The sequence below is a fragment of the Quercus robur genome, chromosome 6 (genome assembly GCF_932294415.1).
Source record: "Quercus robur chromosome 6, dhQueRobu3.1, whole genome shotgun sequence".
Taxonomy (NCBI): Eukaryota; Viridiplantae; Streptophyta; class Magnoliopsida; order Fagales; family Fagaceae; genus Quercus; species Quercus robur.
Genome location: NC_065539.1, coordinates 5,935,743 through 5,950,911, shown reverse-complemented (window position 1 = coordinate 5,950,911; position 15,169 = coordinate 5,935,743). Strand labels below are relative to the sequence as shown.

Genomic DNA, 15,169 nt, shown 5'->3' with positions numbered 1-15,169 from the left:
CTATCCTTCAGATGGGTATTTCACTTTCTGATGCAGAGTAGATGAGACTGCTCCTAGGGTATGAAGCCAAGTTCTGCCCATAATAGCCGTGTATGGAGAGAAAACGTCTACAACAATGAAGTCCACCTCCACCACATCCATACCGTTTTGCACGGGTAGTCTGATCTGTCCTTTTGGAGCGACCATCCTTCCCTCAAAACTCACCAGAGGGAAACTGTAGGCTGCTAAGTCCTCTGGCCTCAGACCTAGTCCCTTATACAAATCTGGGTACATTATATCAACAGCACTACCTTGATTAATCATCACCCTTTTGACATCGTACCCACCAATTCTCAGCGTGACCACCAGAGCATTATTATGGGGCTGTTTGGTTCCAACCTTATTCTCATCTGAAAAGCCCAAAATCAGGGGAACGTCCGCCCTGGCTCTCTTCGACACTTGGAAATGGTCCTCGGCCGGAGGTCGGAACACCGACAGTACCCTGGAAGGACAAGATCCAGTCCTCCCGGGGGCGGCAAAGATAACGTTTATCGTGCCAAGGGGGAATCTTGAATAAGCGTTCCCACGCATCTCTGAGCATGTTTGGCCTCCCCTACCACTGGAATGATGCAAGAGTTGCTTCAATTTCCCCTCTCGGACCAGTTGCTCCAAATGGTCCCATAAATTCCTGCAATCTTCCGTCGTGTGCTCATGATCCTGATGATAGTGGCAATATAGGTTCAGGTTGCGTTTCTTAGTCTCTCTTGCCATCTTGTTTGGCCATTTAAAAAAGGGCTCATTCTTTATCTTCTCCAATACCTGCTGCACCGGCTCCCGAAACACTGCATTAACCACCTGGGTGTCAACAGAACCTAATTGCCCCCCGAAGTCTTTTCGAGGTCGATTGCTATTGTAACGGTCCGACCTGAAATCCCTCCTCTCCTGAGGGATTACCTTAGCTTTTCCTTTTCCCTGAAGTTGGTCCTCTTCTACTCTTCTGTACTTATCAATCCTATCCATCAACTGGTGTACACTGGTAACAGGTTTATCAGTTAGAGATTTCCTTAAATCATGCTCGGCTGGAAGGCCAGCCTTGAAAGTATTGATGGCCACATCATCATGCTCTCCCTCTATTTCATTAAACATTTCCCAGTATCTATCTGAATAAGTTTTGAGAGTCTCGTCTTCTCATATCGACATTGACAGCAAGGATCTCAAAGGCCGAGGAACCTTACTACAAGTGGTAAAGCGAGCGCCAAAAGCCTGGGTAAGCTTTTTGAAGGACTCAATAGAGTTGGCCCTTCAACCGTTGAACCATCTCATCGCCATCGGGCCCAAACTTGATGGAAAGACCTTGCACATCAAGGTCTCGTCCTTGGAGTAGATACCCATCTTTTGGCTAAAATGGCTAACATATTCTACTGGGTCTGACCGGCCATCATATAGGGTGAATGTAGGCTGGTGGAATCGCCAAGGAAGGGTCGCATCTTCTATATTCCTTGTGAAGGGTGATTTGGAGACTTGGCTTAACGCTTTGTTCATAGCGTTGTTCCCCAAACCCTTGCTAGGCGGGCTTTTGTACCTATGTCGATGGCCGTGCTCCTCTTCATAGGAGAAAGTCTCACTAGGCGGAGTTCTGGATCTCCGCCTATAACTAGCTCCATCCGTCTCCTCGGATGATGGTTCGGAGCATCGTGGGGAACGTTCTCGCCGGGCATGACACAACTCTCTTTTCAACTCGTCAATCTCACGTTGCAGGTTCCTGTCATTTTTTGCATGGGAAACATGACTTTTCCCACGAGAGCGACTTTTGGTGGTATGAGTTGTGTGCACACTCCCCCACGGCCTTCTCTCCGTTTGGGACTCCGGTGCGGATCACCATGCTGGGAGCCCCTTGACTCTGCTTGGTGTGGGTTGGCATCTACTTGATGTGGTCCTGCTACGTAGTGATGTGGACCTTCTTCCTCCATCATGAACGTTGCACCGGATTTCTTTGAAGTTAGATCAAGCTCTTCCCACAGACGACGCCAATTGTAAGGACTCAATTTGTAACGATCCCAAATTCGTATTGGGTTCGAACGTTAAAGGCCCAAACAATAAATTTGTAGAGCGTGGATGTCAAAGAACTAGGTTAACTCTAAAAGAAAAACGATTAAACTTAACGTTTATAGATGGATTAGCACTAATATAACGATCAATTTCTCCTTGAAACAAGTTCAGTTCTTTATTTCATAAGGTTTTCTTCTAAGTACTTTTTGTTTAAAAGTTTCGATCCCCTTATCTCAATGCATTCTTCCATGTTATATACTGCCCTCTTGGTGTCATCTTCACCACACACGTGTAGGTTAGGTTCGGGGGATCCCTTCCTGTCCCATCCAACACCTTCTGGAACCTCCAACCAGCAGCTGTAAGGCTGCCTCATCACTGTTCAAGCATCACCTCCACATTAATGCGGCCAGAGAGTTGGTTGAGAGACAATTAATGCAGAGGCAGCTGTCGTTAAAGATATTTGTTTACCTTTTCTTTCTTACCCTTGGTCTCATGTCCCACCTTTAGTGGTAACGTAGCTCTGAAGTGCGTTTGTAACAACATGGAGTTTAGGTCGTTCTCGAACTCATATTGTCGAGAAGGATTTTGTCCTCGGACGAATACTGAACTCACCTCACGTGATATCTACTCTTCCTTTCGTTTGGTTATCCTTATAACTTGATATGGGCCTCGGGCAGTTTTACGTTTTCGGATGGGCCACAGGCCCAATTAACACGATTTTAATAATTTATTGATTAACCGGCCCCCACAAATACTATTGAAAAGGTATGTAAACATTTAATTTTGGTACGACATCCTCTTTGTACACAATATATTCACTGAATTTGTTTTCTGTTCATGCAGATTTTTTGCTAGAGCCATTTTATGATAGAATTGCACAATCAACACAATTGGAAAGGAATGTATGCAACATTAAACCTTAAATTTTGGTAGTCATTAAATTTATTCTTACGTTTCATTAAATTTTGGTTGACAAAGTATTTTTTTTGTTCATGCAAATTTTTTGCTAGAGCCATTTTGTGATAGAGCTGCACAATCGACACTACTGGAAAGGAAGATATGTAACCATAAACCTTAATTTTTTTTTTAAATGATATTTTTTTAGATAGATAAAACAAAAAAACATATAACCGATATTTCTATATATATATATATATATATATATATATATATATATATATATATTTTTCGTTTTTAAGTGAATCTGCAAATCTTGTATGGAAAAGTCTGCTCTTCCTCATCATTACGTTTTTGTTTGCTTGGTTTTCTTTTTTATTATTTTCCTTTTTCTTTTGTGGTTCATGGTTTTGTATTTTGCAACAATATAGGAATACATAAGTTGTTTACTTCGGGTCATACACTTAAAATAGCATTCCTTAAGTTCCCTCTTTTTTCTGATTCATTTTAGGAAATAAAATCCCATTCATATTTATTTAATAAATAAAACTGTTGACACGTTCATAGTTTGTTTAACATGCATGGTATTATCTAAGATGAAGTTTGACATGGCGGAAAATAAAAGTCCTTTTCACTGATATGTTATTAGTTTGTTTACTACATAAGTGCATAATGTTATTTTAATTTGTGAGTATTTTAACAGCTAATTTTTATAATAATACCAAAATTTAGTTTTTTTTTTTTTTTTTCCTTTCTCTTTCCTCTTCTCTCTCTCTCTATTTATTTATTTATTTATTTTTCATGTTTGACTTATACACAACTTTGTTGAACTGCATAAAGGCCAATATGGATGTGTTTTAAGTTTTAACTGAAATCTTTTTTTTTTTTTCCTCTCTCTCTTTCTTTTCCAAGTTAACTTATTGACAACATTGTTGGATTGCATTAAAAAAAAAGCCAATTTGGATGAGTTCGGTGAGATACACTAATACTTGAGTACTGTATTATGACTGGCATGACAATTTAAAGTGATTGTCATTAATGTAGTTGTCAAAAAGATAGCTCAATAAAGGAATGACCCTAATTATGTTTGTATATATCAATACATGGGGGAAATTATTGTATACTCACGGAGTACTTTAAATGCGTACTCACTCCTCTCACATGAATGGTGGGTCCCACTAATTAAATTTATGATGGAACCTACTATTCATGTGAGAGGAGAGAATACGCATTTATGATATTCCGGGAGTACCTAATAATTTTCCCAATACATGTAACATTTATATTCTCTTAATAGTTGTCATACTGGTATTAATTTTCTTGCAAGTTATTATAACTTTTTACATTAAAAAAAAAAAAAAAAAAAAGAGAGAGAGAGAAGAAGATATATCTTGCAAGGTGAATCAACTGCAAAAAAGAAAGAATTATTTACACCTTAAAAGATATATTTTGCAAGGTATGGTGAAAAAAAAAAGTTATTCTACGTTAAAAAAAAAAAAAAAAACCCATGCATTGCCATTGAAAAATGCAAATACATTTTGAAAAAACGTGTGTAATTATGAAAACAAATTAGTTATATATTGAACTCTATGTTTGATGTAAATAGTGATCTAAATATTAAATAATCACAATAGTTAGCTTAAGCATATGCAATCTTCTCCCAAAAAAAAAAAAAAAAAGTTATTGGCCCATATTGATTAATATTTTATAACCTAAAATCTAAAATATTTTTTCCAAACATCTAATGAAAATAATAATTAAATAATAATCATAAAAAACGTCAACAACCATGATTTGCAAGCTACATTGTTTGCCATATAAATGCATAACATATAAATAACTGGTCTTTGAGCACGTGTGTGATGAGTATCATCACACACAAAAAAAAAAAAAAAAAAAAAAAAACAACAACAACAACTTAAGGGTGTGATGAGTATCATATGTGGAGAAATAATTTTTCATCACACTCTTAGGTTTTTTTTTTTTTTTTTTTTTTTTTTTTTTTTTTTTTTGTGATTGGAAAATGTAATAATCCCAAATTATAATAAATACTCTAAATTAACCTTTATCCAAAAAACAGAAGAATTGCTCTTTTTGTTATTAGAAAATGTAGTAATCCCAAATTATAATAAATACTCTAAATTATCCATTACCCAAAAAATAGAAGAGCATCTGAGCACGCGCGTAAGCGTGTGGTCAGAGGCTAGTTAGTTTTTAAAAGTTTAATGAGAAATATAAAAAATAAAATTTAATTACTTTTTATTTTCTAATAAAACATTTTTAAAAATATATTCTAAACTAACATTCAATTATTTTTTCATTTCATTCTCAAAAACAAAAAGTTTTTCATTTAATTATCTATTACAAGAATTGTGCCTATGCAATTTATTTTTTTAATTGTAATTCTACTTGCTGATGCTACACTTCTGTTGCCAATAGTTTTGTGTTTCTATGACATTTATGGAACAAATTTCCTTTATCATCATTATATTTATTGATTTTAAATATTAAAAAAAAAACTTATATTATGTTTACACGTGTGAGTGAAGTCCCACATTGAATAATGATAAGAAGAATGAGTGGTTTTTTTTTTTTTTTTTGATCTTATAAGAAGAATGAGTGGTTAATATAATATAATTTAGCACATATCCATTGGACTTAGGTTTTTTGGGGTTAAAATGTGTCTCTATATATTATATTAATTACTCCAAGGTGTTTATCTCTCCAACAACTTACATTTTTTTTTTTTTTATCCCAAATGCAAAACATGTTACACTTTCTGTTTGCTTTGGTTTCTATTTTATTTTGTATTTCCTGTTTATATAATAAATTTTTTTAAACCTTATGTCAAACAAATTAGCTATACCAATCCAAACCAGTATTTAAATAATAAAAAAAAAAATTCACTTTTCCATCGCAAATGAAGAAAAGCAAAAGAAAAGAATGTAAGAAAGTTGCACCAAGAAAGAAGAATTAAGAATAACCTTATCTCGTTATCCAGCTCATAAATATGAGTTGCACAATGCACAGTTGCAGACCACATTATTTATGGACATTGAAAATGCCATATTTGTCTTCCTTGTGCGATGCATGCAAGCAACTGCAATTAAAAATTCGATGGTGCAATAGGAATCTCAAGTTTCATCGCACCTTATGCGTTTAATTTTTAATCAGTCAAATTGATTGATTTGGACAAATTAAATATAAAATTCGATGGTGCAACAGGAGTCTTTGGTGTATAAGTGCTTTAAGGTGAAATATTTTCCACATGGTACATTCTTTGAAGCTACAGACATCCCAAATAGTTCTTATATATGGAAGAGCTTACTAGCAGCTCAACCTATCTTAAGGAAAGGTGGCTGTTGGAGGGTAGGCAATGGGTCTTCTATTCGGGTCACCAAGGACAGCTAGATTCCTAACCATCCTACACACAAAGTACTCCATCCACCACGTGTGGATGAGTGGGAATGGAGAGTTTCCGAGCTCATTGACTGGCGGGTTAAGACCTGGGACTGGGAACTCATTATTGATGCATTCCATAGAGAGGATGCAGAAGTCATCCTTCGCATTCCGTTGAGCCACAGATTGGTTTCAGATGTTATGATATGGCTCCACACCAAGAGTGGGGAGTACACGGTGCGTTCAGGGTACCACATTGCCCAATTAATTCAAAAGCAAGAAAAGGATATGGGGGAGTGCTCAAAATTGGAGGAAGGATCTCAGGTTTGGGCAAAAGTTTGGAAGATGAAAGTGTCAAATAAAATCCGGGTGTTTGCATGGAGAGCTTGCCAAAACATTCTGCCTACACGTGAGAATTTATTTCGCAGGAAAGTAGCCCCGGATGCCTACTGTGAACGATGTAACCAGGTCCCAGAATCAGTTCTCCATGTGCTTTGGGAGTGCGGAGCAGCACAAGACGTGTGGGCAGGTGGTCCCCGTAGACTGTAGAAAGTAGGCACGGCACATAGGGATTTCATGCAGCTGATAGAAAACTTACTCCTTAGACTGTCTGAGGAAGAGTTAGAGCTATTTTGGGTCCACTGCTGGTTAATATGGAACCACAGAAACACGGTGGTGCATGGAGGGAAAGTCCAGGATCCTTCAAGACTAAACTCACGGGCATCGGAATTGCTTGGTGAGTTTAAAGCTTCACAAGTCCAGCTGGCTGTCCATACAAATCCGGTTGTTATGCAGACATGGAGTCCACCTTCAGGAAATTTGTACAAACTAAATTTTGATGTGGCAGTTTTCCCAGATACAGAGTCGACGGGCTTTGGTGCTGTTATAAGGAACAACAGGGGGGCTGTGATGGCAGCGCTGTCAGCGAAGGGTCCTCCGGTATCCAGCAGCGAAGAAGTAGAGGTTTTGGCGTGTCGGAGAGCCTTGGAGTTTGCTGTGGAGACTGGATTTCAAGAGGTGGTTGTCGAGGGAGATAACACTACTGTTATAAGGGGTTTGACAGCCACAAAACCTGATAATTCCATGCTGGGAAATATTTATGAGGATGCTCGCTGCCTGGCGTTGAAGTTCCGTAAGCTTTCAGCTAACTATGTTAGACGTAGTGCTAACGGTGTGGCTCATTCTTTGGCTCGGTTTGCTAAATTTGTAAGTGAGGAACATGTTTGGTTGGAAGAACAACCCCACCCGGCCCTTGAGGCTTTGTATTTGGACGATTCTGTTTTTGATTAATTGAATGACACCCAGTCCATTTTCAAAAAAATAAAAAAGATACACACAATCTTTTCTGTCGACGGCCCTACTTTTTTATTTTTCTTTACGAATAATCAAACGAAACAAATCAGCATATTTTACAAAAGGTCTTTGATATTTTATCCTTTTTTTTTTCTTTAAGGCAGTTCAAGAACTATTGATCATATTCTAAAGAGTCGAGCACAAAATTGGGCTGTTTGTGATTGTGACATGTTTTAAACTTTAAAGTCGACTTAAGGACGAATGAGTCAAATTCAAACTCAGATTTGTGGATTTAAGTTATTAGGCCTGATACAACAATAAGTCCATGGGCCTATTGACAAGAAGGAAGGAAAATAGGGCAAAAATGGCCCATTACCATCAATTTTGGAAATAATTTGCCCAGAAACACTGTTTCTGAACTATATAGCAATGTACCACTTTTTATGGTACTCGAGCTTGGTGAGCTCGAGTACCATCTTTTCATTGGTCAAACATCTTCTCAAAAAAAAAAAAAAAGCCGCTATAGGGCCCAAAAACGTCATTATAGGGCTTAAAAACGCCACTATAGGGCCCCTTGAACCTATTATGGGGACTTATAAAAAAAATTTTGCAGGAAAACGCCGCTGTAGGGCCCGAAAACGTCACTATAGGGCCCCTTAACCCGGTATGGGGGCTTAAAAACGCCGCTATAGGGTCCGAAAACGTCACTATAGGGCTTAAAAACGCCACTATAGGGCTCCTTGAATATGGGGCGACAGTGGATTAAAAAAACATGGTACTCGAGCTCACCAAGCTCGAGTACCAGAAAAAGTGGTACATTGCTATATAGTTCAGAAACAGTGTTTCTGGGCAAATTATTTCCAAAATTGATGGTAATGGGCCATTTTTGCCAGGAAAATAGGCGTGGTAGAACAAAGCAAGCCCAGCTCATAAGCCTCATAATACATACCAAAGATCAATCAGTGAGATGCGTGATGATTTTTGTTCGGCCCAGTCCAGAACACGAAACCGATAATTATAAAATCTTCATCATACTGCCAAAAAAACACGCCCTGTCTAGGCTAGGTTGGATCCCCCCAAGTTTCCAAACCTGGTTCCGTTCCGTTATACGGTTAGGATTTAGGAATTGAATTCTCAATTCCAAATCCAATTCCGAATTCTGAATGGCAAATCCTTATCGATCAAGGTAGAAGCAACCAAACCAAAATCCCTGTTTTCAGTAATTTCCTCGTTTGCGATCTGACTCTGCTTTTAACGTGTTGTTGTTGTGGTGGTTGTGCAGGGAAGGTCTTAGTGTGAGACAAGCTGCGAATTCCGATGAAGTCCAATTAAGGATTGATCCAGTGCATGGGGACCTCGACGAGGAAATCTCCGGCCTTCATTCCCAAGTTCGACGACTTAAATCCGTACGTTACGTTTCTGTTTTTTTTTTTTTTTTTTTTTTTTTGGAGTCATGGGTTTTGAGTTTGGTTAATCAATTTTTATAAATTACACAAAATAAAGTGCCATTCAAGGTCATTAATATCCTGATGCTGCTTGAATCTGCATTCTGAATCTGAACTTTTATAGCTTGATTCTACTTCTTTGGTAGTGTGTTGATGTTGCATTACATAGGGTCTGTGGTTAGGCTTTTTGGACCCTCCATTCATGTGAAAGCAAGAGTATGCGCATTTATGGTAATTTTCCATTTAGAAGATCGTTTTTAAAACCCAAAACTTTGTTTTGTGACCACCACTCCCGTTTTGTTTTTATTTTTATTTATTATTTATTTATTTATTTTACAAATATTCATTTTAAACTCAAAACATAGTTTTCCAACCACTTATTCAAACACCAGAGCATACAAATATTTTTGGAGTAAAAAAACATCTTTATCGGTTTTTGCATCTTGTACATAAATCTTAATAAGGTATTCTGTGATTATTTTCCGTAATTCTATTTTATGGGTTGTTTACTTGTCTTACTATTATTTCTATCTGATGCTTGTATATTCTTTGTGCTTCTAATATTTTTTTGAACTCTTAGACATTTTACCAAAATTGCAATCACCCTTACAGATTTCACTACCTAAAAGAACAGGAACTGAGACTACCCTACAAAGGAAGTCCACCATAGTTTTAGTTTTTTAGCTATCTAGGTATCAATCACAATGTTTTTTGACAACAAAATTCTTGGTTTATCAAATCAAAGATAAAGAAGGTGATTACCCCTGGTTACCCTTGGACACATGGGAGCTTTGTTGTTCCATCGACCCACCATCAATGCTTCAAATATGTTAGTGAGGACAAAAGAAGTACAAACAAAATTTTCTTTGCAAATTGGAAGCTAATGTCAAAGCTTATTATGCAGATTCCTAACTTTATGATCTAGTCTTAGTTAACAACTCTAGTTCAAAAGAAGAGGTGATCCTAACGCAAAATCGTGATAAAGTACCCCAGAAGCCCAAAGAGTATAGTATCTGTCACCTTCCATAAGAAGAATTGAAATACCTTATGAATTTATTATAACACCGAGCTCAAAGCCCTTTTGGACTCTCCACAGTTAAAAATAGGAATAGCTCATCTAATGTGGCAACCATTAGCATCACATCTGATAGCGAAGAAGAGGCCCCCGGGCCTCATTATATTAAACACGGTAGCTTAAATGTATGCTTTGAAGGTGGAGACTATTGCTACAGAAGGGAGGTCAGATTTTTTTAGCTATGGCGTTATTGCTAAGAACATATTGCAAAAAATGGGCTACCTTGGAAAATCATTTTGGACAAAAAAATGGGAAGGAAATTAAGGGAGGGGGCTTGACAAAGGCACAAAGGCAGGCATTAGAGGAAGGGGAGGTTATTAGCTTTTTGATGTATGGCTTGGGATTTATGAAGCACAAATGCGGACACTGGCATGACACGAGACACGATGACATGACAGTTCTTGAAAAATTAGGAAACGACGCTGTGGAGATACCCCAATTAATATATATCTATATATATATACTTCTAGGTATATTTTATTTTTATTTTAAGTTTTTAAAATAAATAACAACTGTCAAAAACTTTTAAAACATATCTAAAATCGGAGGATTGTTTTTAATTAAAAATTATTTATTTCTCCCAACACAATAAGGACATTCATGCAGAAGTGTCCCCAACATGTTTGACACGAAGATGGACACACCAGTGGTTTTGAAGTGTAACTGCTTCTTAGCCCAGGGTACATCCCTGATTATGCAATGACGGACGTGTCATAATTTGAAGCCATGAGTTGTCCACTACAGAAGGCTGAGACTTTAGAGTTTTTATTTTATGATTTAGTTGCTCTTGCAGCAAACTTCATGGTAGTCCTAATTTACTGATAGAGTTCTGACAGTGATGAACCAGTCAAGGAAGATGAAGAAGAACTCCTAGCCTCAACACGCACAATGTCAAAAAGGGGGGAGCACCTCCCCACCCAAATTATATAAACTCCTCCCATGAAAATGAAGTCATGGAGAAATTTGACCACAGACGATGAACTATACCTGGCATTCATCACTGCTCATGTTGCTCCCAAAGAAGTGACGTAGTATATCTATCTCCTCTTAGAGTTCTGTGATGTGTTCGCATTTCATTATATAGAGATACTAGGGAAAAAATAGTCATCTCCCATGTGCTCAAAATTTTGGAAGATGCCAAATCCAGTAAAATTAGCACAGAGGTGTAGAAGCTTTGCAATATTGGCTTTATCAGGGATGAACAATGCCCAATTTTACTGAGGTTACACCTCTATCAATACCTAGAACAGATAATGTTGATATGTTTTGATTACAAGCCATGTTTTCCATTTCCTTTTAATCTTTTAAATCACAACCCGTCATCAACAGAGGTTTTTGTGTTGTGACTTATTGATGCTGTTAATAACTTGGAGCCAAATATTAGCCCAGAATTTATGATAGGCAATGTCTAGCACTGTTTTATAAAACCCATAAATTCTGTAATTGCATGTCCATAAGAATTTGAGTTGTTCTTGTTGCTTATGGTCAAGTGGTTTCATACTAAATGGTTGTTTCGAAATTGGAACTACATTGTTTAATGTAAGCCTTGTACTTAGTTTGCTGACTCGCCTATGGCCCTGTTTCTGATTCATTAAGTCACCTTCCCATTAGAGGGGGGATCATGGGACTTCATAACCCAGCTGGGTCAATCTGCTCTGAGCTTCTGAGAATAAGGCTCACATTGTGTTTAAAAAGGAAAAAAAAAAGTCCTATTCTATATGACAATTTTCCTTTTTTCTTATGAAGAAAAGAAATAGTCCTACTATATATGGAAATTTCCTTTTATCTATCAATTGACTTTTCAGTTTTTTCTCCCTCAGTCTTGTAAACTCTTATTTATGTATTGCTTTGCAGGTGGCTCAAGAAATTGAAGCAGAAACCAGAATCCAGAATGATATCCTCGCTGACTTGGTAAACTTATAGCTTGAACGGTTGAACCTTTACTTCCTAAAACCAATGTCACAAGGACATTTAGTCCAGGTGCCTTGATTGAGATCATTGTTGAAGCTTCTTATCTGATTTTCCTCTTTTGCACTAATACTTAATGACTATTAAGGAAACACACACAGAGACGATCGCACATGCCCACACACATGCACATGAACCAGCTGAAGCCATGGTCTTCCACTTAAAAGTATTTGCCATTTTGGTGAAGGGATGAACATATTGCATTCTGACAAATTGCTTCTGGTTTTTAACACAGCAAATGGCAATGGGTCAAGCTGGGGAAGGGGTGAAAAATGGCATGAGGAGGTTGAATAGGACCATCACCCAGCACAGTTCAAATCATATCTTGCAAGTGATTATTTTTGGACTAGTTTGTTTCAGTGTAGTCTACCTATTGTCCAAGCTAGCTAGAAGATGAGAACCTAGTTTACACTAAAACAGAGGAGCTGCTACTTGTGAATTTAAAGGGTCTTTTGTAGTCATCAATGTATATCCAGGTATTATGATACAGGTTGCATGGTAGCACCTCCTTTACAGCTAAAGTTATGAAGCTCTATTTTATGAAGGTTTCAAGACTTTTTATCCCCCATTTTGCAATATCTACATTTTACTAAAATTCTCCAACAGGCTTGCCTTACGCTTTGAAACATCTTACATATGTTAGCCAATGCCGAAAAGGTTATTGTTTTGAGACATCAACTTAAAATGGATGGAATATATTGAAATGTATATGAAGACTCATCTCTGTTCACCTTTTTATTTTATCTTATTTTTATGATGCCATGGTATTGTTGATTTGATATCACTAGAGCAATATATCCTTTCATTTGTAGGAATCAGTTTTGTTGCAGAAGAGGACCTAACGCTTGGAAATCTGGTGAGTAGGATAGATGCGGGCAATATGATGCAACTGAAATAGTATTTTAACCTTTAATTGCAGAGCTGAGTACACCATTCTCTGTAGTTCAATAAACATGGTGTTATTCATGGTATTTTATTTCACCTGTATTTCCAAACATTTGAGAATCCCTAACTCATATAAATCCTTGAAAGGGCTTGAGATGTCAGTTGGTTATGAAATCTGGTGGTTGTTCCACTTCATTTAGTTGGTATATGCTTACACCATCTAAGGGTTAAGAATAAAAGATCAGACCAACTGGTAAAAGAAAATGTATGAACAAAGTATGAAAATATTTGTGTGCAAAAATCTTGGTTCCATAAGCTGGAGGGCATGCATAATGCACGTATCGACAGTGCCAGCTGCCAAGGTTTGCTTAATCTGGTCAAAGAAAACTTGGTGATCTGTGTTTTGTTCATACAAGCACCGGATTGGGATCTTAATATTGGAACAACATAAATTCTGATCTTACCTTCTTCTTCTTGTTTTTGAAAAGCATGTTCTTGTTGCCTTCTTGGTAACTTCCAACTGTGCAAGGTGTTTGTTTTTGTTCTATAAATTCCGGTGATCATAACTTCATATTTAGGACCAGGTGAGTGGCAATGCGAGTAATGTAACTTATCTGATTGTGAAGAGTCGAAAGGTCTGCCTTCAAAAGCCTCTATCTTCATATTCCTTATTGGTGCGCCGTGCGCGGCTTCAAGAATGTGGTAAGAAGTAGAGCTAAGTGGTAATGTTTTAGTTGTAAAGTATTTTTTTTCGATATAAAGTTTTTAGGGTTTAGAGCATTTGGCAAACTACAATGACATATAGTGTTTCGAAGTTATTACATTATGATTGGTAATCAAATTGATTTACCAAATTCCCATTAAAAAAAAAAAAAATTTTGGTTTACCAAATTGGTAAAGGGAGATGTAATAAACAAGAAAAGTGGCTGAAATGTTACCTGGGGACCCTTTAAGAATACTTTATCCGATGCCCATATCATATAAAATTAGCATGAAGTCATGGGAGAAAATTTTAAAATTTTGCAACCAAAAAATATAAAAGTTTTAAAATTAAGCTGAAATATTGAGGGGCTGAAAAGTTGATTTTGATCTCCTTGGACAAAAATTCCCTTAACTAATATTTTGTGAAAAGTTAATTTCCTTTCCTTTTACATTTTATATTTCCCACCAAATCTCACTTTACCAATATTTTACTCAATTACTCTCCAGTTTTCTTCACTTTACCAATAGCAAACTTTTTTTTTTCTTTAAAAAAAAAAATATTTAACCAATATCAAAGAGAAGAAGACATGAAGAAAAGTTCAATATGGGATTAAGGAATTATTAAACAAGGCACAATTATTTTATTTAATCAATATTTATTTTATAAATAAATACAAATATGATGTTAATTTTTATTTTTAGTACATTTTGCAATGCAAGAGAGACTTATCAATTTAGGCAATGGCCTAAGGCTCCAAATATAAGAAGGCACCCTAAAATATGATATACTAGTATTATGCTCATACGATGCACGGCTTAATAAAAAATATTTTGATAGTATAATTTGTAAGGACCCGTTTCGATCCAAAGCCCAGTATAGTTTAGACAATGGCCCAATGAGCCCAAAACAATGCATTTGTTAGAGGGTGGGCCTATTACTGAACGTTAAATGAGTTAAGATGTTGATCACAATAGGCTCGTTAATATTAGGATGAGCAAAACAAACAGTTTGGAAAAGAAAATTGCTCCTCGGTTAGGTTCGAGGAAGGTATGTTCTTATATATTTCTTTTAGACTTATACAAATATTCAAGCTCTTGGTTACATAGTGGTTTTCTCTTTGGTTATTCTGATGATCCTCTCTGTAAGGGAGTTCTTCCCTTTTATATTCCCTTCCCCTCTTTCATCTCAGCCTTTCACGTATAGATCAGATTGCTAATCTCCTTGATACTTGTCCCATCAGCACCTTCCTAAAGTTTTTGTGGGTAGTTGTAAAGCTGAAAGTTACTGTTCAAGTATCACTTCCATATTAATGCGGTCAGGGGGTTAGATGCAGAGCATTTAATGTGGTGATAGTAGCTTTCTTCCCAATTATTTCTCAATTCTCTGTAAACTCATCTCTTTCTAAAGATTATCCTCTCAAGCACGGTTGCCTATTGCTCAGTACTTGATGGGTGGTCAGACTTTAGGCCTCCACTT

At 36.8% G+C, this 15,169-nt stretch overlaps 3 protein-coding genes across 3 annotated transcripts; 2 read left to right on the top strand and 1 right to left on the bottom strand.

Moving 5' to 3' along the window:
- On the bottom strand, positions 1 to 750 carry LOC126689772 (uncharacterized). Its single transcript, XM_050384951.1, has one exon. The coding sequence runs from the start codon at positions 748 to 750 to the stop codon at positions 1 to 3; it is 750 nt and encodes a 249-aa protein (XP_050240908.1).
- Positions 751 to 6,612: 5,862 nt separating this feature from the next.
- LOC126689771 (uncharacterized) lies at positions 6,613 to 7,614 on the top strand. The gene is made up of 2 exons (XM_050384950.1): positions 6,613 to 6,869; positions 6,990 to 7,614. The coding sequence occupies exons 1-2, from the start codon at positions 6,613 to 6,615 to the stop codon at positions 7,612 to 7,614; spliced, it is 882 nt and encodes a 293-aa protein (XP_050240907.1).
- Positions 7,615 to 8,638: 1,024 nt separating this feature from the next.
- LOC126732453 (bet1-like protein At4g14600) lies at positions 8,639 to 12,841 on the top strand. Its single transcript, XM_050435303.1, has 4 exons — positions 8,639 to 8,803; positions 8,900 to 9,023; positions 11,992 to 12,048; positions 12,341 to 12,841. Exons 1-4 carry the CDS (start codon positions 8,781 to 8,783, stop codon positions 12,500 to 12,502), a joined length of 366 nt encoding a protein of 121 aa, XP_050291260.1. The 5' UTR covers positions 8,639 to 8,780; the 3' UTR covers positions 12,503 to 12,841.
- Positions 12,842 to 15,169: the final 2,328 nt, after the last annotated feature.

Bases quoted from the DNA above. Each gene is read 5' to 3' on its own strand.
- LOC126689772 (XM_050384951.1), bottom strand. From the start codon at position 750: ATGGCAAGAGAGACTAAGAAACGCAACCTGAACCTATATTGCCACTAT.
- LOC126689771 (XM_050384950.1), top strand. From the start codon at position 6,613: ATGGGGGAGTGCTCAAAATTGGAGGAAGGATCTCAGGTTTGGGCAAAA. The intron at 6,870-6,989 runs GTAGAAAGTAGG...ATGGAACCACAG, and splicing joins GCAGGTGGTCCCCGTAGACT to AAACACGGTGGTGCATGGAG.
- LOC126732453 (XM_050435303.1), top strand. From the start codon at position 8,781: ATGGCAAATCCTTATCGATCAAG. The intron at 8,804-8,899 runs GTAGAAGCAACC...GTGGTTGTGCAG, and splicing joins GCAAATCCTTATCGATCAAG to GGAAGGTCTTAGTGTGAGAC. The intron at 9,024-11,991 runs GTACGTTACGTT...ATTGCTTTGCAG, and splicing joins AAGTTCGACGACTTAAATCC to GTGGCTCAAGAAATTGAAGC.